The following is a 21,608-nucleotide window of genomic DNA, read 5'->3' on the forward strand; positions in this document are numbered from 1 at the left end:
GAATTCCTAACGAGCAGGACTTCAGTCAGGGCAAGGGCCTCGCGTTGTCTGAATGAATATAATGGATTTGCTGTTACAGCAACAAGCTACTCATGGCACGTATCTGATAAGTATCTTTCTGTAGGCTGTTGTAACTATTATAAACCCCAAGTTAAACTCCAAGCTTGCTAGCTCCTGCTTGAATTGATCCCTTTTAACTCACCAGCATTATCCAAGCAAGCCTGACCTAGCATTTTAACAATAACTCCCGATGATGACTCTTTACACTAAATTACTGAAACCAAAACAAATCAAGATACAACTCTGACAGCAAAGGTTCATATCATGAGCTGTATCTATTCCACGTATATATGCATCTACACAACTTGGCAAAAAAACATGATGTTCGGAACGTAAGTCCTCAATCAGCAAAAGCTCACTCTAGGTCGCCTGCCTTAACCTCGAATTCTTCTCTTGTTGATAGTATTTTTACACGAACTGTACCACGCTCCCACTCAGAATTTCCAACCAACATCAGCCTGCTAGCATTGATCCTCTCCGCGTGCTTAAATACCCTGGTAGTAGCAAAAGGGATATTTCAGACACAGCATACAGAAAGGGGGGAAATGCTATAATATATACCATTTGAGACGCTTGTCTTCTACAAGGTCAACTGCTCGTCCTTTCTTCCTCAGCGAAAAAGCAATACTGGATGCTGGTCCTTCAAGCTCTTCATCCAAAGGGAAGACAATGTCATCTATCTGACGTGACATATCAGGCAACAGACCCTTTTCTTTCAGCAGCTGTCAGAATGAAAATTAATTACAATAATGTTAATGTCACTTTCTTGAAGCAGTGACTCGTGATAATGTGAAACTGCAATTTTTTTTGAGAAATTCAAGTTGTTAAGTTGTAGACATCTTATTTCCATCCTCCACTTTGCATGAATTAGCACACAGCTAGCATTTGTGATGCTTACTGTCTTGAATTGGTTCTGTTTTCAAGTTCATATTAACAGAAGTAGTCTCTATCTTCCTTAAACATCAATTTAACTTATTTCTTACACCAAGCAGCTCGTCTGATTATGTAAAGAAAGGAACCAAAGACGGGATAGAACATGGCATACTTCCACTATAACAGCATCACCAAATCCAAAGCCACAAGCTGGAATATCTTCACTTCCAAATGTCGAAAGCAATCTATCGTACCTTCCACCACCGCAAATTGCTCTCAGTTTTCCTTCTCTATCAAATGCCTACAAAAGTGGACCAAGAGTTTCAAATGAAACAGGAGTTGGTGCCATGGGAACGATCAAGCAGAATATTTAGCCAATACGGAGTAGAAAAGAAGGTATGACACATCAACACAACCTTAAAGAAGCTAGATATACTCAAAGATAACAAAATAAGTTATCTAATCAGGCATCTATATTAAATTGCTGATCAAATTTTAACCTGCCATTCTCGTTTAAGCACTCAGAATGGTGCTAAGGACACAAATTACGGCATTTAACTTGGGAAAACCTAACAGAAATATTATTTGTAGGCACAATATATTATTATTATCTGAATATAGTCTTTTTAAATGTGCTCCCATTTACAGTTTAATGCTAGCAGTCCTGCAGTTGAACCAATAAGTTTCACGAATTTAGACGTGGGAAAGAGATGAGCTGAAAACTACCTCAAATACAATTCCTGTGTAGTATGCAAGGCCACGGACCACTGATGCGTCAAAACAAATCCAATCAGCATAACCATATTGCTCCGCAAATGAGAAGAGTTTCTTCAAGTCAGCAACAGCTTCAACACCAGAGCCTAGAACCTCTGCATAAATATTTAACCAAGAACCTTTGTCAAAACGCCCATCAACAAAGATTATTCATTAAAACAAACATTTAAATATGGATAAAGAATGCAAAAATTATCAGCTTAACAACAAATTCAGCACAAAGACCCCAGTGCATAACTTTAATTAATAGTTTCTAGATAATACAATTAACAATTTAGCTACATTACCTTAAGGGTAATATTCAAGTAAAGGTATATCATATATCATGGAGAGAATCATAATAATAAGTCAACCACCAAAGGTTAGGAGAAAACCTTCAAGCTTGGACAATGACTTGAGCGAAAGCACTTCAATGATACCCTGGACAGCTTCAGATGACAGCCCAGTTGACATCAGTTCCTTCTCAATTTCATCCCTAGTCAATTTTCCCAACTGCAAAATGCTGATCTTAGAATGCAAAACATGTAATAATACCAATAAAAATTATAGCAATAAACAAATAAATCAATGCATGGTATTCATCAAATTGTTACAAAAAATACAGCAGCAATAATCTGTTGCACAGTTCAACAATTGTATAAAAGGACTGGGGCTCTGTAATAAATGATTACTGGTTACATCCAATTTCATGATAAATGTAGTCATGAGCTGATGAGGGCTAAATTTATCAGCTTATCCAGCTGTTCACTCACATGATACAAGCATGGGTACAATGGAATGGCCCATATCACCATCTAATGGACCAACAGGTGCTCTTGGCAGCAAGTGCCAAACTACTAAAAGGCAAAATGTTTTGGAGTTGAGGGATGTTTTCTGAATTCTAACAAGAGCTGAAGGGGGTTTAAAATAACTTGTTCCATTAAAAAAAAGACATGTTGGTCAAGTCCACTATTAAAAATGTAAGAAGCTGAAGAAGATATAAATCATCCTACTTTGGTTTGCAGTTTGATTACTCAAAAAAAAAAGATTTGCAGTCCGATGTTACAAGTTACCACAACATGTCAGCTCCCAAAGCTACAAACAGAATACAATAGGCAAGAAGACAAAATAGTATAACAATCAGAAAAAAGAACATGTCTTATGTCACAAACAGAATTTTGGCGTACCTTATCAACAATAACACAAACTTCAGTGAATAAATGTTCTGGTATGGAATACATGTTCAACACAGCCTGAAGAACCTGGAAAAGGCAAATAATAGTCAGCTAGAACGAAAAGAAAACAAATGCACTGGCATATATCAAGATGTTTTCAAGTTGCATCTGCATCATTCAGAAAGCCCAATTCCCACTTAAGTTCCACCTCCTTGCCAAATAGGTGGGAATGAAAAGGACAACCACTACCACAAAATAACATGGTCATGTACCAAACCAATTTGACAAAACAAATTTAAGAGTTAACTATGACAAATAGAATACCAACAAACCTTACGAATTTACTTTTGGAGGACATACAGCCAAGACAAAGGACAAAAAAACATGAAATGGAAACATTGAGGATAAGGTGAACTCAGATGGATTGATAATTGAGTGAGTGAAAGATTACCTTCCTGCTGGATACCCTGATCCCCACATCTGAAGATGTAATTCCAAGACGTTGAAATAGGAGAACAATAGCCTGAAGAAGCTCAGCCTCGGCCTGAATTTGAATAATGGCATGGCAACGCTCAATCAATTCAAACGTACAAGCATAGCAGCATCAGGAATCAGCAAAGGAGGGGAAGGTTGGTACCCGAACTTTAGGCACACCAAAGATATCCATATTCCATTGGTAATGCTCCCGTCTTCTTCCTCTGGTCATTCGCTCGTATCGCCAACATTGTCCTATAGTAAACCATTTCAGTGGAAGGGAGACTGATTTTCTAGACAGAAGAAGAGTAGGCGAAAATCACATTCTGACGGAAATAAGTAGATAGGTTCTAGGCATGAGAATGGGTGAGAATAGAATAGCAAAGGCATACATACCCTTGCTTTATGATTAGGCGCGCAAGGGAAGGGGTGATTTCGGGCCTGAGAACAACACGGCGACCCCCTTTATCCTCGAAGTTGTAGAGCTGCGTTGCAGAATCAATAGCAAAATTATACCACATGACTCAAATTCACAAATCAGAATGGGCTTATCCGCCGAATAACAACAATGACGAAGATGAGAACAGAAAATAAAGGGAGAAAACAAAAGAAGAAGAGACCTGCTGCGTGATCTCCTCCCCTGCCTTTCGGATGAAGAGCGCCTCCGACTCGAGGACGGGGAAGTCCACCTCCTCGAAGGCCATGAGGCGGGAGACCTCCCTGAACTGATCGAACAGCCAGGTGCGGAGGCGCATGTCCTCCGGCGGGAAGTCCCGGGTGCCGCGCGGCGGGTTGACGTCGACGACGCCGTCCGCATCGGCATGGGTCGAGGCCTCGTCGCCGTGGGTCAGCGTCGAGGAGGATGCGGAGGAGAAGAGGCGGCGGCGGCTGTGGCTGTGGATGTGGCGGCGGGAGAAGGAGCCCGCGAGGCAGGTGGGGCTGAGAGGTACGCGCGGGCGGAGGAGGAGGAGGTGGCGAAGCGACGGCGACGACGACCACGCCGCCATCGATTCGACTCCACTGCTAGGTTGGAGCAGCAGCACCAGCACGGGGTGGCCGCGGATGGTGGAGCGGAGATAATAGGGGGCTTGTCTTCCGAAAGATCTATAAAGTGCACTAAAAACCAACTGATGATTTATTTAATATTTTATTAAAAAAATATTGAATCAACATTTCAAAAATATTAAACCAGCATCTTAAAAATGTTGAACCAATATCTCAAAAATATTCAACTAGCATCTCAAAAATATTAAACTCATTTTAAAAATATTAAACAAATATTTTTTACTCCGTCTTCTTCTCCGGTGCCGGCGGTTGGCGGCGGCCCGGGTGCGGGCGACGCGCGTGGCCCGCGGTGGTCGGCGGGGCGCGGGCGACGCACGAGGCCGCGGCGGCGTGTGGCGCACGGCCGGCGGGGCACGCAGGGAGTCGGTGCGTGGCGCACGGCCGGCGTTGCGGCAGGGCGCCGGTGCCGCGCGGTGCGCGGGAGGAGCTGGGGAGAGAGAGGAGGGAGGGAGAGAAGAAGCTAAGATTTGGTTGGATCGAAGGGCTATAGTTGTTTGTATAAATTTCAATAAAAAAAGATAAATATGAAAAAATCTTGTGAAAGATGTATAGGATTCACGGAGATAATACGGTAGGCATTTGGGCTGGGCCGAGCCTTACCAGGCCGAGGCCCATTAACGATGCAATTTGCTGGCCTTTGTTCTCTTTCCGTGTCCCCCTCTTCTCCTCCGTCGCCGGAGAAAAGTCAAATGTCGAGGGCGGCGGCGGCGGCGGCGGCGGCGAGAAAGGTCACCGGGATCGCTCAGTTGCGCGCTCCACCGGCCTCGACCGGTGGTCTTCTCTACCGGTAGGCATTCATCTAAAGGCTTCGCTTCCAAATCCGAAGCCCGAACTGACCCGAGATCTCTCCCATCTTCTCTCCTGTGCCATGCCAACCCTGGTTTCAGCTCGTATGGAGGCGGCTCCGGCGGAAGCCGAAAGAGGTCGATGCCTCGGAGGGTCTTGTCGATCGGGGCCATCAGCCTGGCTGGGGGCCTCGTGCTCAGCGCCGTCAACGACCTCGCCATCTTCCATGGATGCACAACGTCAGCTTCCTTCCTCCCTTTTCCTTTTTGGCTTGCTCCATTCAAAACCAATCCGTTGCCCATCTACTCTTGTGCTCCCACTATTTTATTCTTCTTAGTCACGGGAGGGAATTGAATTGCATATGCGAGCAACTGCGACTGCCAAACATCAGTAGCTTTGGTCTTTACTCAAGAGCGTCAAAATGGGATGGGGTGGGCACGGCAAAGTTGGGACAATTTCCCCAAAAGTGAGCATTTCGCCTTTGTGTGCACCTGTTGTAGAAATCCATTTAGGGGATTACAATTAAGAGTGAACCCTATGTTGTCTATAAAATCAGATGCTCACTGTTGAATGCTAATGTATTTAAAAAAATTGCGCAACACTCAATATTTGTTGTGGCTTCATCTTGGTCAACCACAATGGCGCTCCTATTATCTGGTTGCATGGTAATTTGTTATTTTTGTAAGTGGTGCCTCGTTTCATAAATACAAAAATGAATGGTTGGGTTCACACACATATGATGTGCTAGGTCTATTTGGTCTCTGTTGCTTTCCTCGCGCCAAATAGATAACATAGCTGTGCGACTGCCTGACTGCCAATTGAATTCCATCCTTCTTATTTTTGTTTCCTTTTATCTTATTTTTTTAAGGACATCGGCTTTATTCATCAGTCATCATACTTTCTGTTACCCTAATTAATAATTTTCTAGATGCTTATGAACATAGTTTTCAATATACTATATTTGGCCCCATGCCGCTGTGCAATGGTAGAAATGTACATGGATGTGACATTGCATTTTTGTGTGCTTTTCTCAATGATAAACCTAATAAAGGAGAACTTACAAGTTTGAACTCTTTCAGTAAAGCAATTGAGAAGGCTGCTGATAACCAAAAGGTTGTCGAGGCAATTGGGGTGCCTCTAGTCAGGGGACCGTGGTATGAAGCATCTCTTGAGGTCGGCCACCGACGCAGGTCTGTTTCATGCACATTCCCTGTATCTGGGCCACACGGGTCAGGCTTTTTCCAAATTGAGGCAACTCGTAATGGAGGTTGGTGTTCAATTCTATCCTTTGCTGTGCCTGATTAGTTGTGCACCTGGTACAACATGATGATGGAATCTGTTTGTGTTGCATAGAGGACGGTCTGCTTTCCTTTCTGCGGCATCATGACTGGGAGATCCTTACCTTGGAGGCTCATCTGCATGTACCTTCAGATGATGAGCAGCAGAAGACGCTGGTGAAGGTGAATCTTGAAAGCAATGGTGGTGGGCAATGTAGTGATCCTGAGAGTGGGAGTTAGGTTGCCATATTCTCATATCAGTTCTTGATATGCTTTTCAAGGGTCTGGTCATTGATCAATGATCAATCTATGTGCTTGGTATGTACTGAATTTGGTGGTGGGCTGATAATGTGTTTTCTGAAGGTGGATTCATCCAAGCTAGTATGTGTATTAACTGAATGGCCCAAAGAGAAGAGTAGTTGTCCTTGTTCCAAAATTAGCAGCAGCTGCTGCAGCAACCTGCAAGCACACAACCATGCACGCAGCCATATGCTATTTGTGGCCAGCCATTAGTTATATTGGTCCAGTTTTGGCGGCCAGGGTGCTGGCAACAAGACAACTGCATTATTCACTTTCTAGGTGACCTGTTATTGATTCGTTTGTTGCTGCAGTTTCTTCCGGGGCCAAGCCTCCATCCAATTGGATCATTGCTGCCTGCGATCGCCACTCACCTTGCCGGCTGGCGGAGCGCACGGCTCGCCGCTGCATTGGCATTGCACCCAGCATCGGGTGTCGTCGTTCTAGACAATCCCATATCCGATTGGATTGGATTGGACTGAATGCTTGGGCAAATTCGAATCGAATTTGCTCAAGCATTCGTCTCGATTCCCGACCGGTAGCTCACCAGTCGGAACCGGCTGAGGCGACGGCGATGGGCATCTTGTGTTGCTTCCAGTCCCACGCTGGTGGCGGGGGTGGCCATGGTCAGGATGTTCCTTCCTCGTCGGCGGCTTCTCCGTCCTCTGCCACCTCGTGGAGCGGACACAAGGATCGTCCTCTTCCCGAGCGCAACAACAGCGTTGATTACAGCAACCTCGTCGCCCTCGTCAACGAGATCGTCGGCGACTCAGGTACCAAACAACCCACCCACCTTAATCCATCGATCGCTCGCTCGCCTCTCAAGTCAGTCAAATCTCAATGATGGTGGTCGTCGTCCATTCGAACGGCAACGATGATGTGAGATTGTGAATCGCGATCTGTGACGCAGTGAGCTACCGCCACAAGCGCGTGGCCGAGGAGATCCTCAAGATGGGCAAGGCCGGCAAGGTGACGGCGCGCGCCTTCACGTACGCGGAGCTGTTCGAGGCCACCGGCGGGTTCCGGCCGGAGTCGCTGCTGGGCGAGGGCGGCTTCGGCCCCGTGTACCGTGGGCGGCTGCCCCCCAAGTCGACGGGCCCGGAGGTGGCCGTCAAGCAGCTGGACCGCAACGGCATGCAGGGCACGCGCGAGTTCCTGGTGGAGGCGCTGATGCTGAGCCTGCTCAAGCACCCGCACCTGGTGACGCTGCTGGGCTTCTGCACCGACGCCGACCACCGCATGCTGGTCTACGAGTACATGCCGCTGGGGTCCCTGGAGGACCACCTGCTGGACCTGCCGCCGGGGCGCGCGCCGCTCGAGTGGGCCACGCGCATGCGCGTCGCGCAGGGCGCCGCGCGGGGGCTCGAGTACCTGCACGACACCGCGCAGCCGCCCGTGATCTACCGCGACTTCAAGGCCTCCAACATCCTGCTCGACACCGGCTTCCGCGCGCGCCTCTCCGACTTCGGGCTCGCTAAGGTCGGGCCCTCCGGCGACAAGACCCACGTCTCCACGCGCGTCATGGGCACCTACGGCTACTGCGCGCCCGAGTACGCTCTCACCGGCAAGCTCACCACCATGTCCGACGTCTACAGCTTCGGCGTCGTCTTCCTCGAGATCATCACCGGCCGCCGCGCCATCGACACCACCAGGCCGCCGGACCAACACAACCTCGTGCTCTGGGCGGGGCCGCGCTTCAAGAACAAGCGACGGTTCGCCGAGATGGCCGACCCGATGCTCCAGGGGGACTACCCCACCAAGGGCCTCCACCAGGCGCTCGCCATCGCTGCCATGTGCCTCCAGGAGGACGCCACCATGCGCCCCGCCATCAGCGACGTCGTCACCGCGCTCGAGTACCTCACGGTCGCAGGCGGAGGCGGAGGAGGCACCGATATCGATGACGAGCAGGGTCCGGATCCCGATGAGCAGCAGCAAACCGACGACGACGCGCAAGCGTAACTTGTCCGATGGAAATTCGAAGGGAATTCCGAGGCGTGAATTGCCCATAAATGGTCACTGTATGCATGCATATATGTGTACGTAAATTCGTACATATATACTGTGTCGTTGCATGTGTATATCCCATCGATCGATCGATGAAAGGAGGACTTTCACACGACAAAATTGTAACGCCTATTGTTACATGAGGACAACTGATGTATATTCTTTTCGGACAAATATATGATATATAGTAGTGTATGACTATATCAATCGATCCTTGCTTGAACAAACACTGTGCCACAATATAACAAAGGAGACACCATACTAGGTGACGCGGAATTGGACTGCATCACCAAACTCTTTTAGTGACGCGTAATAACTAGCCGCGTCACTTATATACTAGCTACCGCCGGCGAAATTCAAAATGCGTCACCTATATCGGAGAATCGGGGACGTGGGTGAAACAAATGCATCACCAAAATGGACCTCCACAATCGGTGATGCGTCTTAGAAACTAGCGTCATCCCTAACAATGCTACACACACTAATTTGCAGATTTTGTTGGGGTCCGACGACCCTCAACGACTAAGGCAGCTTCGGCCCTGGTGGTGTTGACGCGAAATTCAGTCAAACACCAAAGTGCTGCGGATGCCAAATAGATCGAAACACTGAGTGAGAAAACATGTCTAACCAGTTTTCTGAAAGAGATTAGACCGGTTTCCTTGGACTTCACCAGAATTGGTCGTCCGAGGATGATAACTACCACACTTAGTTGTTGGAAGATGCTCTTGTCCAGGAGGGATCCCATCAGGGCGTGAACATCGCCGGTGTACTCTAGGTTGGCCAGTAAATTTGGGACGCCATCTCTGGTTGTGAAGATAAGTAGACAAACAACAATGAAGGCTGGAAGAGATATTAGAGTTCAGAAGAAGTAAAAAAAAGGGTAAATACCGCATGAATCTCCAAAATCTACTTGGATTCATGAAAACCGGTCTAACCTATATGCAAAACTTGGCTGACCTATTTTTCCATGTGAATATCTCCCTGAAGCCTTATTCACCCTGAAGCCATATATAATTCCCTTCATCTGAAATACAAATGGGATGTTCTATATATACATTTCTATCGTCTCGATAGAAACTAGCATTGGCGAAGTCTAATTTGCACTTAACAATGTTTTTGGCTAGGCCGATTTGGCCAGTTTATCCAACAAACATAAGAGATGCCAATTTTGTTTGTCAAAATCGTGGTAACGAAAAAGTTGCCGATTTGCCCATATTATCCAACAAACATAAGAGATGGATACATATATCATTATAGAGTATAATTATAGTACATCATTAAAATTAAAGCTCGAATGCATATTTTTCTCGTATTTACCAACGCTACTAGAGGAGGCACGGTGTTGCGGGTTCTCCCACTCATGAAGAGCAAGATATTTAGGCTCCGTTGCTAATTCGTGGTCTTTATTAAGAAAGGTTCCCCTTGGGTTGTTCACTTCATGTCTAATGAAATGACAAAAATCGGCGACTACTTCAAGAATTTCTTTCTCATGAAGTTGTCCCTTGTTCGTTGGTGGATTGTCCTACAATTAATGAGAATCCATGGAGAATGTAAGCAAGTGTTGGATATAAAAAAATAATGTAACACACACTACTAAAAAAATATTTACCGCGACCTTTAAAAACAGCCTAGGAGGCGGGCACGTTAAAAAACCGCCTCGGTTAATGCATGCGATTAACCGAGGCGGTCATTTTCTATTAACCAAAGCGGTTACAAAAAACTATCTTGGTAATTAAATTAACAGAGTCAGTCGCGTTAAAATGTCCGCCTCGGTTAATATACATTAACCGAGGCGGTTGTTTTACGTAACCAACCGCCTCGGTAAATTAGACCCAACCCATTAGCCCAAAAAACCCAATTAGAAGCACATGTATATATACAAGACTTAGGGCTTATCACCTCATTCCTCTCCTCCTCTCCCTCAGCCTCCCTCTCTTCCTCCAAGAGGGCTCCACCCCTCTCTCTCCCTCCCAGATCCGGCGAGCAAGCGAGCGGCGGCCGGTGCGGCGAGCGGCTGAGCGCGGCGGCGAACGACGGGCGGCGAGCGGCTGAGCGCGGCGGCGAGTGCGGCAACTGTGCTCGATGGCGGGGCGCGGCAGCTGTGCGCAGTGGTGCACGACGAGTGGGCGGGCGGCGACGGCGCGCGGCGGGCAGCCGCCGAGGCTGAATCCAGCAGTCGTGCATGGTGGCGGGCGGGCAGACGCAGCTGCCGGCGGCGGATGGGCTCGGCGGGCTCGGTTAAGGTCACGATTAACCGTGACCTTTGCTCTGAGGCAGTTACAAAAACTGCCTCAATTAATGCTTTTTACACGCCTCGGTAAAGATTTGTGTAGTAGTGACATGTACATTTATCCCTAATAAAGAGTAGTCCCTTACACGTTTACGATTAGTTGTGTATCTCGCTTTGCATGCTAAGATGCTCGCACATGTAATACCCACAGTACACAGAATGAGCAGGTTGCTTGTGGCATGGGAATTTGTGCGTAGAGTCATTTTTTTTCTTTTCTCGGTGGGATGAGCACCTTCTAATTTAATGTAGTGCTGGTAAGCCCTGTTTTAAAATGAAAGAAGTGAGAAGTTAGTTTATAAATGCATACTTTTATGAAAAAATTTGCATGATGTATGGAGGATAATAAGTTGACTAACATTCTGAGGATGAATAAGAAATCCTTGTATTAGCTCGTTGGCCAATCCACGGACTCCAATACAATGACTCTTCCAATCTTCGGTTGTATTACAAAAGCAATCCAATGATTTCTACATGTATTACAAAAGCAATCCAATGATTTCTACAAAAATATTATATACAATTTTTAGCTATGGATAGGAGCAAGTGTGTGTGTGTGTGTGTGTGTGTGTTGTAACAAATGAATGAAATTAGACATACCTGATGTTGTATGGCACAAAAATGTAATTGGCCAGATCTTCCCATTCTTGCATCATCTTTGCTATGTAGGCCGCAACCTTCTTCATGGCCTCTTTGTGATGGTAACAACATAAATGGGCGACTACTTCTAGAAGTTCATTCTCATGGAGTTCACCCTTGTTCCTTGGTGGATTGTTCCGCAATTAATGAGAATCCATGGAGAAAGTAAGCAAGTGTTAGATATACACAAAAATAATATAACACATGTACATCTATCCCTAATAAAGAGTAGTCCCTTTTCAGGATTCTTCTGTACTTCGTTGTTTTGATGTTTGCCTGACAGGAACATCAGTACACCAGCATTCTATTATGAACCATTATTAAGAGTTCCAAGAGCAGTGAAGTAGCTCTGGTTGTACCTATACGCTTCCACCATATCAAAACAAGGAACATCCCCGTGATGAATGCAAGCAGACATGCCGTAACTGGAAGAAATATTATTGCCACATTCCTCTTCTTTTCAACTGCAGAAAGATTTATTAGCACATTCCTCTTTATGATTCACACTGGGATATGTACTTGTGCAGTTGTGCTTACCTAATTCAGATTTTGCCAATCTCACGTAGATATCCTGCCCGTTGTCTACATACCGGACATCAACAATGTCATTCGTCCACATGACGCAGCCACTGCCACCGCCACCTCCTCGGATATCTGTAGCGGCGTAGGCCACGCACCAGCAGTCCACGAGGCACATTGCCCTGCACTGCTCCAGCGTCACGCGCTCGGCCACCGTCGCGTTGTCCGTGTCCGGGAGCTTCACACTTCGCACCACCATGAACCCATCTGTCGTCGTCCCGTTGCCGCACTCCAGCTGCACGTCCCTCTGGCACCCGCCGGAGGATTCCCTCCGGGACCGCCGCGACCGGTTCACGGGGCTGAACCCCTCGACGCAGCTGCACAACGGCGTCGACGCGGTGTCGACGTTGCACAAGCCGAACGCGCCGCACGACGCATACTCGTCGCAGTCGTCGCGCGGCAACTACGGGAAGGGTCTCCACACCCGGCTCGCCGTAATCCACACCAGCACCTTCACCACGCCGACCTCGTCCAGCATGACGCGGGTGATGGGCGAGTCGGCCGTGGCGTTGAGGACGTAGGAGAACTCGCCGGGGCTGTCCACCACCTGGGAGTCAAACAACTTGAAGTCCGACGCCATGTCCGGGACGCCGCTGAACCAGCGGCCGGCCGTTCCACGGCCCCGCGCGGTACATCTTGACGTTGCCATGCCAGGTGACGATGTCCGGCAGGCCCTTGGTGGGGTCCATGACCATGACCCGGCGGTAGTCCCCCGTAGCCGGGTCGTCCTTCGCGCGCCACGACGTGAGGGACCACTCCGCGCCGGTCATCAGGCTCTTGCCGAACTTCATGCCGGCGAGCAAGGTGTCGGACGGGTGATCGAACGACTGCCAGAGGACGACGCGGCGGCCGCTGCTCTTCTCGCTCACGACCAGGTTGCCGGAGTCGAGCAGCTGCGCCACCGTAGAGGCGGCGGAGGCGCCGGTAGTCGGCGTTTGACGACCAGGCGGTCTGGCCCCGAGGGCCGTCGAGGACGAGAAGGCTCCCGCCGGTGCCGATCACCAGCACGCCGGAGGTGGTGTTGAGTGGGGTGTCGCGGTTGGCCACCCAACAGACGGCGTCCACACCAGACGCGGTGAACCAGATGCCGAGGTGCCTCTTGGTTGGCACCCCAGCCGGTGAGAAGAACCCCAGGGTGAACGAGCCACCGGCCGAGACCAGCGTCCCACCATCGGTGATGTTGCCGCCGTTGTTGAGCGTGTCCGACGCAGTGCCGCCGGCACCGGAGGCTCTGTGGAAAAGGAGTAAGATGGGGAAGATCAGCAGGGGGAGGTTGAGAAACTTGATTGTTGGTGCCGCCATAAGCGACGATTTGTCCTTGAGCAAGAAACATCTCATCGATCAGGGTCTCATCTGACGCCGCTATATATGTACATGGAAACATTGGTGCTCACCCGCGGTCACATGTTTACCATTAACATGGACGAGGAGCAAATGTCTACGGCTGATTGACTGAGTTCAATGCTGATATGTGACTACTTACTAGTCTGTCAAATGAAGGTCGCATCTATAAATGTGGGAAACAGGTGGGGTCAATGGTGTGTAGTTTAGGGCCTAAACGCTTGACGATGTAAAGGGGCAATGGTAAAAAAGGTCTAAAATGTCTCAAACTCACAATTAAACTTGACCTAAAAAGCGCGAGCAAACGTCCAAGGCATGCGCATTGCGCTGTCTAAATGACCATTTAGGTGCTGACAAGTGAAAGGACGGAGAGTGAGTGATAGAGTGATTATATGATAGTTATTTGATTGATGAATAATGTTCAGTGAATTGATTTGATGACATAATCACTCGCGGAGCCATGTGTTGGCCAACATGGGCCATGGCCCCCTTGGTCCATACAAATTTCTAGGCATATGTATAGGATTACGGAGATCTGAGTTGCAAGAATACAGAGTTGTAACAGTTAGCTAGTCAGGCCATATCTGTGTTAACTTCTGCAAGCCCACACATGACTACGTAAGTCTCATTTCATGGGCACAACAAGTAGCAACAATCTACTCAATTTACATTTCTACTGCTGCGAGAGGCTGAAACATTTCTACTACTGCATTCCTTGCTTTTCTGCGTCAACATTCGAACTCACAGATGCAGTCTGCTATATCTCTCTCTTCATTTTTGTCAATGCGGTTCTACATATATTGACTGAATGACTGCCACTTCCTACGTATAACATGTGCACGTTGTTGGCCTCCACCCGTCCGCCGCTTAATAGCTGCCATATGTGTAAGTATTGTAGAAACCAGCCCCTCCTTGGGTTGATTCCTAGCTCCGCCACTGGACATAATAATGGAAGACTAAAGTTATATTTCTACCTCGATATAAGGTATGCCTAGGATTTTTTACTAAAAAATGTAGTGTGAAAAATACATAGCTATTTAAATATATTTACTACCGCGAACTGAGCGTAGAGCTGGATTTTTACTGAAAATGTCATGTGAAAAATACATAGCTATTTAAATATGTTTAGTACCACGAGCAAACTAAGTGTAGAGCCGGTAAGATTTCTTGTGGTGGAATCTATCCACCTAGGTTCGGGTCTTTGACTCGATATGGGTGCTTGCATTTTTTTAGATTTTAATCGGTGCTATTAGCTATTTTTGAGGATTTGTCAACCCAATCTCTCATAGGTGAGGATGAGTGTGTGTTTGTGTTTGTGATTGTGAGTATCTGCGTTTGTACTATATTTTAAAAAAAATATTTACTGCCATAGTAAAAAAGTTCAAACCATGTACAAACAAATTACTTCTGTCGAAATCAAACGGATGGCAGCTTCACGGTCAACAAACAATAATAACCGGGGCTGACTTCATCGACATCCTTGCTGCCGTTCCTCAGTGGCCAGCTGAGGGCCTGTACCTTCGACGATTCATCAGGTAGCTACAGTAGCCTATTTCTTCTTTGCCTGCTAGTAGGGCCCCGTTTGGTTACTACAGTGTCAATTCTAGAATACCAATTCTAAACTCCGCATGAAGTACTAAATGAAGTCTATTTGCAAAAAAATTTTAGGGATGGGTATAACTTTTCGCGACGAATTTAATGATGGTAATTAATCGATGATTGGCTACAGTTATGCTACAGTAACCATCCTCCAATCACGTGGTCAAAAGTCTCATTAGATTCGTCAGAGTTTCTAACACAGGAGTTCTAGAGTTGGTTTTGTAAACTATGGATTTATTTAACACTCTAATTAGTGGTCAAAGTCCGTTCTAGAGACATCCAGGGAGTATCCAAACGGAGCCGGTACGTTGTACTGTCAGTCTATCCCTGCATTCATGTTGTTCTGGCCACGTGACGATATCAATTCTTAGCACCAAATACCGGTATGATGTATACAAATCACTGGCAAGGACCTAGACCTACTTATACCTTTCCGGTCGAAATAATCAACCGGTCTTTTTCTAAATTAAAAGAGGGTCAATCTAGCTATTTCATCGTAGTTTTTTTTACCAACGTGACTGAGCACGTATTTCATTAAGAGAGAAATTTCATGGCAGATTTATTCTCCCGGAATCAATCAAATCTCCGGACCTGAGCTGCAAACACTCTGTTCTACTGGCTGCTCCACCAGCCAGCCAATAGTATTTTTTTCATACTAAATCAGCAACAGCCACCAACCATCCAGCAATAATTTTCTCTCACAACAAATCAGTACCAGCCACCAATCGCAGCCAGCCTAGCAGAGATGGCCCGGCGACTGCAGCTGTTCTACGGCTGCAGCAGGGAGGAGGATAGACGAGAGAGAAATTAAGCGGTGAGTGGATGCCCTTCCTCATTGCCTGGATTGAGAAAACGATCGAGGAACAGACGAGCGAGGTGACGGAGATGATAAGGCTGAGCGCAGCGCTCCGCGACTCTGCAAGGCCTTTCCTCCCTCCTCCACGCATCACCGCTGGGCCCACCAGCGCTGCCAGCAAGAGCTATCGCCTGGTCGACACGGCCCATGGGCCAATGGCTATGCATGGCTATATATGCATGCATAAAAAAAGTTCGTTTTCTGATTAGTATTAACTGTGCTCGCTCAAGTGCTAAGCAATTTTCATCAGGTTGTTGTTGTTCGATCCATTTTCCCAGAGATAAGTTGATATATTGTATTTCTTCAGTTCCTAGCAAACTAGGAACTGCACCTGAGAGAGAGAGAGAGAGAGAGAGAGAGAGAGAGAGAGAGAGAGAGAGCAGGATGGGGTATAATGTGAATAAATCTTGAAGAATTTCCAAGTGAACTTAAACAACAACAAAGATGCATCAAGATTGTTCTGTGCAAGCAATAATGTGCAAGCATCGAGGTATGCAGCAAAGGTTTGGTCCAGGCGTAAGAAAGCCCCACCACATAGCTTTCAAAATTGCAAATTTATTATTGCCCTTTTTGATCTGCACGTGGAGTGCCGAGCTCTGTCTGCAGGTGAATCCTACCTCCGGCAGGCCTGCACCGACCGCCTGCACCTGGCCATCCGAGAACGCGCCGCTTACTGGAAGCAACGAGGGAAATTCCGAGCCCTCAGGGAAGCAGACGCCAACACTGCTTTCCATCATGCCCATGCTACGACTAGATTCCGGAAAAATCAGATCAAGACGTTGACAATAGATGGTTGTGATGTCACAGCTCATGACACCAAATCTGAAGCTCTAACTGGATATTTCTCCTCCATCCTTGACAGTCCCTCCCCACGCGATGGCATTTCAACCTGGAGCACATCTACAGAGCAGTCCCTGCAGTCGATCTCAGCAGCTTAGTGGCCCCCTTTACATCAGCAGAGGCGAAACTGGCTGTGCGGCAGATGAACAGAAACAGTGCACCTGGCCCTGATGGCTTCGGCCCAGGCTTCTACACAGCTACATGGGAGATAGTGGAGGAGAAGGTGAACTTTGTCAATGCCTTCGCAGCCGGTGAGGCCGACTTGGAGAGGCTGAACAGAGCCTTTGTCGTGCTGCTCCCCAAAAAACCTGGAGCCATTTCACCTACAGACTACCGCCCAATCTGCCTTCAAAACTGCTCACTGAAGATTGCCGCTAAGATGCTGACAATTAGATTGCAGAAGGAAATCCCAAAGCTGATAGATATTGACCAAACCGGTTTTATCAAAGGCCGCTCTATATCTTTTTTTTTAGGGCAAAGGCCGCTCTATATCGGAGAATTTCATCTACGCTCTAGAACTGGTGCAAAGCTGTCACAAACAACATTTGTCAACCCTTGTCCTCAAGCTAGACTTTGCAGAAGCTTTCGACTCGGTAAATTGGGACAGTCTGCTGGCCATCCTCACATGCAGAGGTTTTCCTGACACTTGGTGCTCCTGGATCAAGCAATTGCTCACGACATCAAAATCTGCAGTACTGGTCAACGGATGCCCTGGACGCTGGTTCAGCTGCAAGAGAGGACTCCGTCAGGGAGACCCACTCTCACCGTATCTGTTCTTGTTGGTTGCTGACGTTCTACAGCGACTTATCAAAACAGATGGGAATGTTCACCACCCGGCAAACAGTGACCTATCATGCCCGGTCATTCAGTACGTTGACGATACACTTATCGTTTTCAAGGCTGCGGTGCAGGATGCCAACAGGCTGAAACTTCTTCTAGATCAATTTGCAGATGCGACTGACCTCAAGATCAACTTCCACAAAAGCACAGTCGTACCCATGCATGTCCGGGAAGATGACATACCACCACTCCTCAACATTCTTGGCTGCCGTCGGGAGCACTTTCCGCAGACCTATCTTGGCATGCCTCTGTCCAATGTCAAGCTGAATCTGAGTGCTTTTGCTCCGCTGATTGATCGCACGGACAAGTACCTTGGGGGTTGGCAAAGTTCACTGCTCAACAGTATGGAGCGTTTGGTACTGGTAATTTGGTAAATGCAGTCCTAGACAGTGCACTAATCTACATATGTTCCTCTATGCTGCTCCCCCCGGGAATCATTGATATGATGGATAAGAAACGACGCGCCTTCCTCTTGGCCGGCCAGGTCAACCTCGTCTCCCTACGCGGAGCTTGCGCAGGCAACCATTGGGAAAACCTGAAAGAGCTCATGCCGGTGTACAGAGCAATCACAGTCACTGACGTTGGAGACGGGGCAAGTACTTCCTTCTGGTTGGATCGCTGGCTGCCTGCCGAAATACTAATGGAAGCCTTTCCAGCTCTCTACTCCCATTCACTGCATCAAGATGCTTCGGTTGCTGAAGTTCTGTCCACCCAACTTCGCTCGCAGTTTGCGCCGCGCCGAACCCGAGCAGCGGCCGCGGAGCTGGCAACGTTGGAAGAGATCACCGAAGATGTTCTGCTAACGTCGTGCCCAAATGACAGAAAATGCAAGCTTGCGGGACAGGATGGAATCCTGCGAGCTGGCCCTGTGTATCATGCAGCACTTCAAGCACAAAGTCAGGGTGCCTGCGCTTTCTACAAATTCGTATGGCACAACAAAGCCCCCCCACGGGTCCGTTTCTTTGCCTGGCTGCTTGTCCAAAAGAAGATCCAATGCAAAACCAGCTTGCTGTCCAAAAAGATAGTGGAGGATGCAACATGTGACAAATGCATGGCTGATGTAGAGAGCCCGGATCATCTCATCCTACACTGCTCTTTCGCCAAACGCTTCTGGCTCCAACTGGGTTTTGGCATCCCGGCTGATGCGTCAGTTACACAACTCTGGGAGCTGCAGAAGGCAACTGCGATACCGGAAGTCCACTACTCCACATACCTGCTGCTCTGCACCTGGCAGCTGTGGAAACACAGGAATGATGTTGTCTTCAGAAGTGAAACCCCCCCCCCCTCACATCTACGGCTGCTCCTCGGCTGCAAGGAATAGGGATGAAAACGGTCGGCGAAAGACTCCACCATTTTTATTTTCATATTTTTTTTATCAGAAATGAAAGCGGTACGGTATTTTTGGAAACGAAAACGGCGCCGGTATTCCGGTAATTTCGAAAACGGAAATATACGGTCAAGAACACATCGATAACGGTCGAAACCCATCAAAATGGTATTTAAAAAACGATAAACATATCAAACAATAGAGCATAACATTAACAATATGACTTGACACATCTCATATGTAAGTAGTGAAGATTCGATTAAGATATTAATCTAAATATCGAACTAATCCGTGATAATTGACACATAGTAGCATGCACGATAGTATGACACAAAGTTGCACACAGCATACATGACATAGTCATACATGATCATTAACCAAATTCAAATAGAGACTTAAATATATACTAGCATGCCATTAAGAATAGTACTAGTGCAGAGCCGCAGACTGCCTATGCCTACAGCTGAACCTCAGGCATGTCATCATCATCACCTGCCACATAATCATCATTGACCAGTTCTGAAAATTCATCCTACAAATATAAAAATATATTAGTACTCATATTATCATACCAAAGTACAAAACCAATAGCCAATAATAGAATGAGAAGAACCAACCTCACGGGGTCACTGCCACACTGGGTCATGGAGTGGGGAGTGGGGGATTTTGAGGCTAGGGTTAACCTGAAAGGCTGGGCCAGCAGGGAAGCCCGCGAGCTATTGGGCCGAGAAAATATGTGTTGGGCTGGGCTTCAAATACGGTAGGATCCCTAAAATACGGTAATTCCGGCGGTAAATTACCGCATAAATACGGTAATTCTCGAAAACGGTCGGTAGAGGCTGAAACCATTTTCGCTTTCAATTTTGGATAAAAATACCATTTTTGTTTCTGTATTTTCGGTAGCCGTTTTCATTTTCATTTACACTAGAATCTCGGTAAAATCTCGAAAACGGTTCCGGTAATCGAAAATTTTCATTTTTGTTTTCAACGAAGAAGCTCGACTCTAGCGATGCCGGCTACCGCGTAGTGACCAAGCTATAGCTGAGAGCTGGTGTACCTCCTTTTGTTCCAATATGTAATCACAACCATCGCTCAGGAACATAACCCCCCCCCCCCCCCATTTTTTTTATCTGTAACCTGCTGAAACTCAAGTTTTATTGAGGCTACCACAAAGTCTTCGGATGATATATTGGTGGGGATCCCCCCGTTACCCCTCAAAAAAAATAATGTGACTGATCTTACTTTAGGAGGCCAGCAAAGTCAACGTTGTATATAGTGAAGGACTGCAAATGACCTTGATGTTGGATTGCTTAAAATTAATTGGTCATACGATTAATGTCTGAAATAGTAATGAACAAGAACCGAGATTAAATCCCCCATACACCACATGCGGCCGCGGGGTGTTCGGCGAGATTTTCCGCGGTCCGCTGCCGCACTGCCATCCCAAACAGGACTCTTGTTGGCTCAACACAATCAGATTGTGAAGGCTATATATGATTGGGAGGTGTGATTCTAATAATCTATTTTTGTGCTTTTCAGAGGAGCAGAAAAGAATTAAGTAAAATATGTAGAGGTGCAAAAGAAAGTAGGACAAAAAGTTATCAGACAAAATATAAGATCTTCAAGGCAAGCACTGGCCGCCTCAGCTAATTATGCCGTCCATTGATGGCAGATGGAGACGACGGATACGTCGTCATTGTCCTTCGCTCTGACGCCGTCCAACTGGTCCGCGTTGCTTTGGACTGGGTCGTCACTGACTAGTCCCGTCACTCCCCAAATTTTACCGCCCCACACGGCCACACCGGCACACCCTTCAATGTGTTGTCCGAATGACAGTCAGGTTCGGATTTGACGGTCGGAGAAAGCGTCTAAGGGCACTGTCGTCTTACACCCCCCGTTGTCATCCTCCCCTGTGTGTTTTGACTCTTCAGCTCTGATTGCCGACCCAAGTGGGGGCTGCTCGCCATAAGAGCAAGCACTGGCCGCCTCAGCTAATTATGTCATCCATTGATGGCAGATGGAGACGACGGATACGTCGTCATCGTCCTTCGCTCTGACGCCGTCCAACTGGTCCGCGTTGCTTTGGACCGGGTCATCGCAGACTGGTCCCGTCACTCCCCAAATTTTACCGCCCCACACGACCACACCGGCACACCCTTCAATGCGTTGTCCGAATGACAGCCAGGTTCGGATTTGATGGTCGGAGAAAGCGTCTAAGGGCACTGTCGTCCTACACCCCCGTTGTCATCCTCCCTGTGTGTTTTGACTCTTCAGCTCTGATTGCCGACCCAAGTGGGGGCTGCTCGCCATAAGAGCAAGCACTGGCCGCCTCAGCTAATTATGCCGCCCATTGATGGCAGATGGAGACGACGGATACGTCGTCATCGTCCTTCACTCTAACGCCGTCCAACTGGTCCGCGTTGCTTTGAATCGGGTCGTCGCTGACTGGTCCCGTCACTCCCCAAATTTTACCGCCCCACACGACCACACCGGCACACCCTTCAATGCGTTGTCCGAATGACAGCCAGGTTCGGAT

General features: G+C 47.5%; 3 protein-coding genes across 4 annotated transcripts; 1 reads left to right on the plus strand and 2 right to left on the minus strand.

Annotated features, from left to right (window-relative positions):
* Positions 1–100: 100 nt before the first annotated feature.
* On the minus strand, positions 101–4,422 carry LOC120672046 (histidine--tRNA ligase, chloroplastic/mitochondrial-like). 2 transcript variants are annotated; one of them, XM_039952340.1, is made up of 10 exons: positions 3,956–4,419; positions 3,732–3,820; positions 3,499–3,628; positions 3,313–3,405; positions 2,874–2,948; positions 2,082–2,199; positions 1,660–1,802; positions 1,106–1,234; positions 622–782; positions 101–554 (listed from the first exon to the last, which is right to left on the minus strand). In XM_039952340.1, exons 1-10 carry the CDS (start codon positions 4,340–4,342, stop codon positions 416–418), a joined length of 1,464 nt encoding a protein of 487 aa, XP_039808274.1. In that variant the 5' UTR covers positions 4,343–4,419; the 3' UTR covers positions 101–415. The 2 variants fall into 2 exon arrangements, with proteins under 2 accessions (XP_039808274.1, XP_039808279.1); XM_039952345.1 differs by having other exon boundaries at positions 152–554; positions 622–709; positions 3,956–4,422.
* A 581-nt stretch (positions 4,423–5,003) lies between these two features.
* LOC120672061 (probable serine/threonine-protein kinase PBL23) lies at positions 5,004–8,945 on the plus strand. Its single transcript, XM_039952355.1, has 5 exons — positions 5,004–5,187; positions 5,288–5,425; positions 6,266–6,453; positions 6,540–7,533; positions 7,671–8,945. The coding sequence occupies exons 4-5, from the start codon at positions 7,335–7,337 to the stop codon at positions 8,717–8,719; spliced, it is 1,248 nt and encodes a 415-aa protein (XP_039808289.1). The 5' UTR covers positions 5,004–5,187; positions 5,288–5,425; positions 6,266–6,453; positions 6,540–7,334; the 3' UTR covers positions 8,720–8,945.
* Positions 8,946–11,044: 2,099 nt separating this feature from the next.
* LOC120695203 (receptor-like serine/threonine-protein kinase SD1-8) lies at positions 11,045–13,571 on the minus strand. Its single transcript, XM_039978501.1, has 8 exons — positions 13,272–13,571; positions 12,869–13,162; positions 12,721–12,816; positions 12,228–12,672; positions 12,050–12,154; positions 11,652–11,966; positions 11,411–11,521; positions 11,045–11,315 (listed from the first exon to the last, which is right to left on the minus strand). The coding sequence occupies exons 1-6, from the start codon at positions 13,569–13,571 to the stop codon at positions 11,779–11,781; spliced, it is 1,428 nt and encodes a 475-aa protein (XP_039834435.1). The 3' UTR covers positions 11,045–11,315; positions 11,411–11,521; positions 11,652–11,778.
* Positions 13,572–21,608: the final 8,037 nt, after the last annotated feature.

This window comes from Panicum virgatum, chromosome 2K (assembly GCF_016808335.1).
Source record: "Panicum virgatum strain AP13 chromosome 2K, P.virgatum_v5, whole genome shotgun sequence".
Classification (NCBI taxonomy): domain Eukaryota; kingdom Viridiplantae; phylum Streptophyta; class Magnoliopsida; order Poales; family Poaceae; genus Panicum; species Panicum virgatum.

Coding starts and splice junctions, on each gene's coding strand:
- LOC120672046 (XM_039952340.1), bottom strand. CDS start 4,342: ATGGCGGCGTGGTCGTCGTCGCCGTCGCTTCGCCACCTCCTCCTCCTC. Junction 2,949..3,312: donor TCAGGGTATCCAGCAGGAAG/GTAATCTTTCAC, acceptor TGCCTTTTCCAG/GTTCTTCAGGCTGTGTTGAA. Junction 783..1,105: donor GTGATGCTGTTATAGTGGAA/GTATGCCATGTT, acceptor TCATTCTGACAG/CTGCTGAAAGAAAAGGGTCT.
- LOC120672061 (XM_039952355.1), top strand. CDS start 7,335: ATGGGCATCTTGTGTTGCTTCCAGTCCCACGCTGGTGGCGGGGGTGGC. Junction 7,534..7,670: donor CGAGATCGTCGGCGACTCAG/GTACCAAACAAC, acceptor TCTGTGACGCAG/TGAGCTACCGCCACAAGCGC.
- LOC120695203 (XM_039978501.1), bottom strand. CDS start 13,571: ATGGCGGCACCAACAATCAAGTTTCTCAACCTCCCCCTGCTGATCTTC. Junction 12,817..12,868: donor CGTGGAACGGCCGGCCGCTG/GTTCAGCGGCGT, acceptor TTTGACTCCCAG/GTGGTGGACAGCCCCGGCGA. Junction 11,967..12,049: donor GATATGGTGGAAGCGTATAG/GTACAACCAGAG, acceptor TGTTCCTGTCAG/GCAAACATCAAAACAACGAA.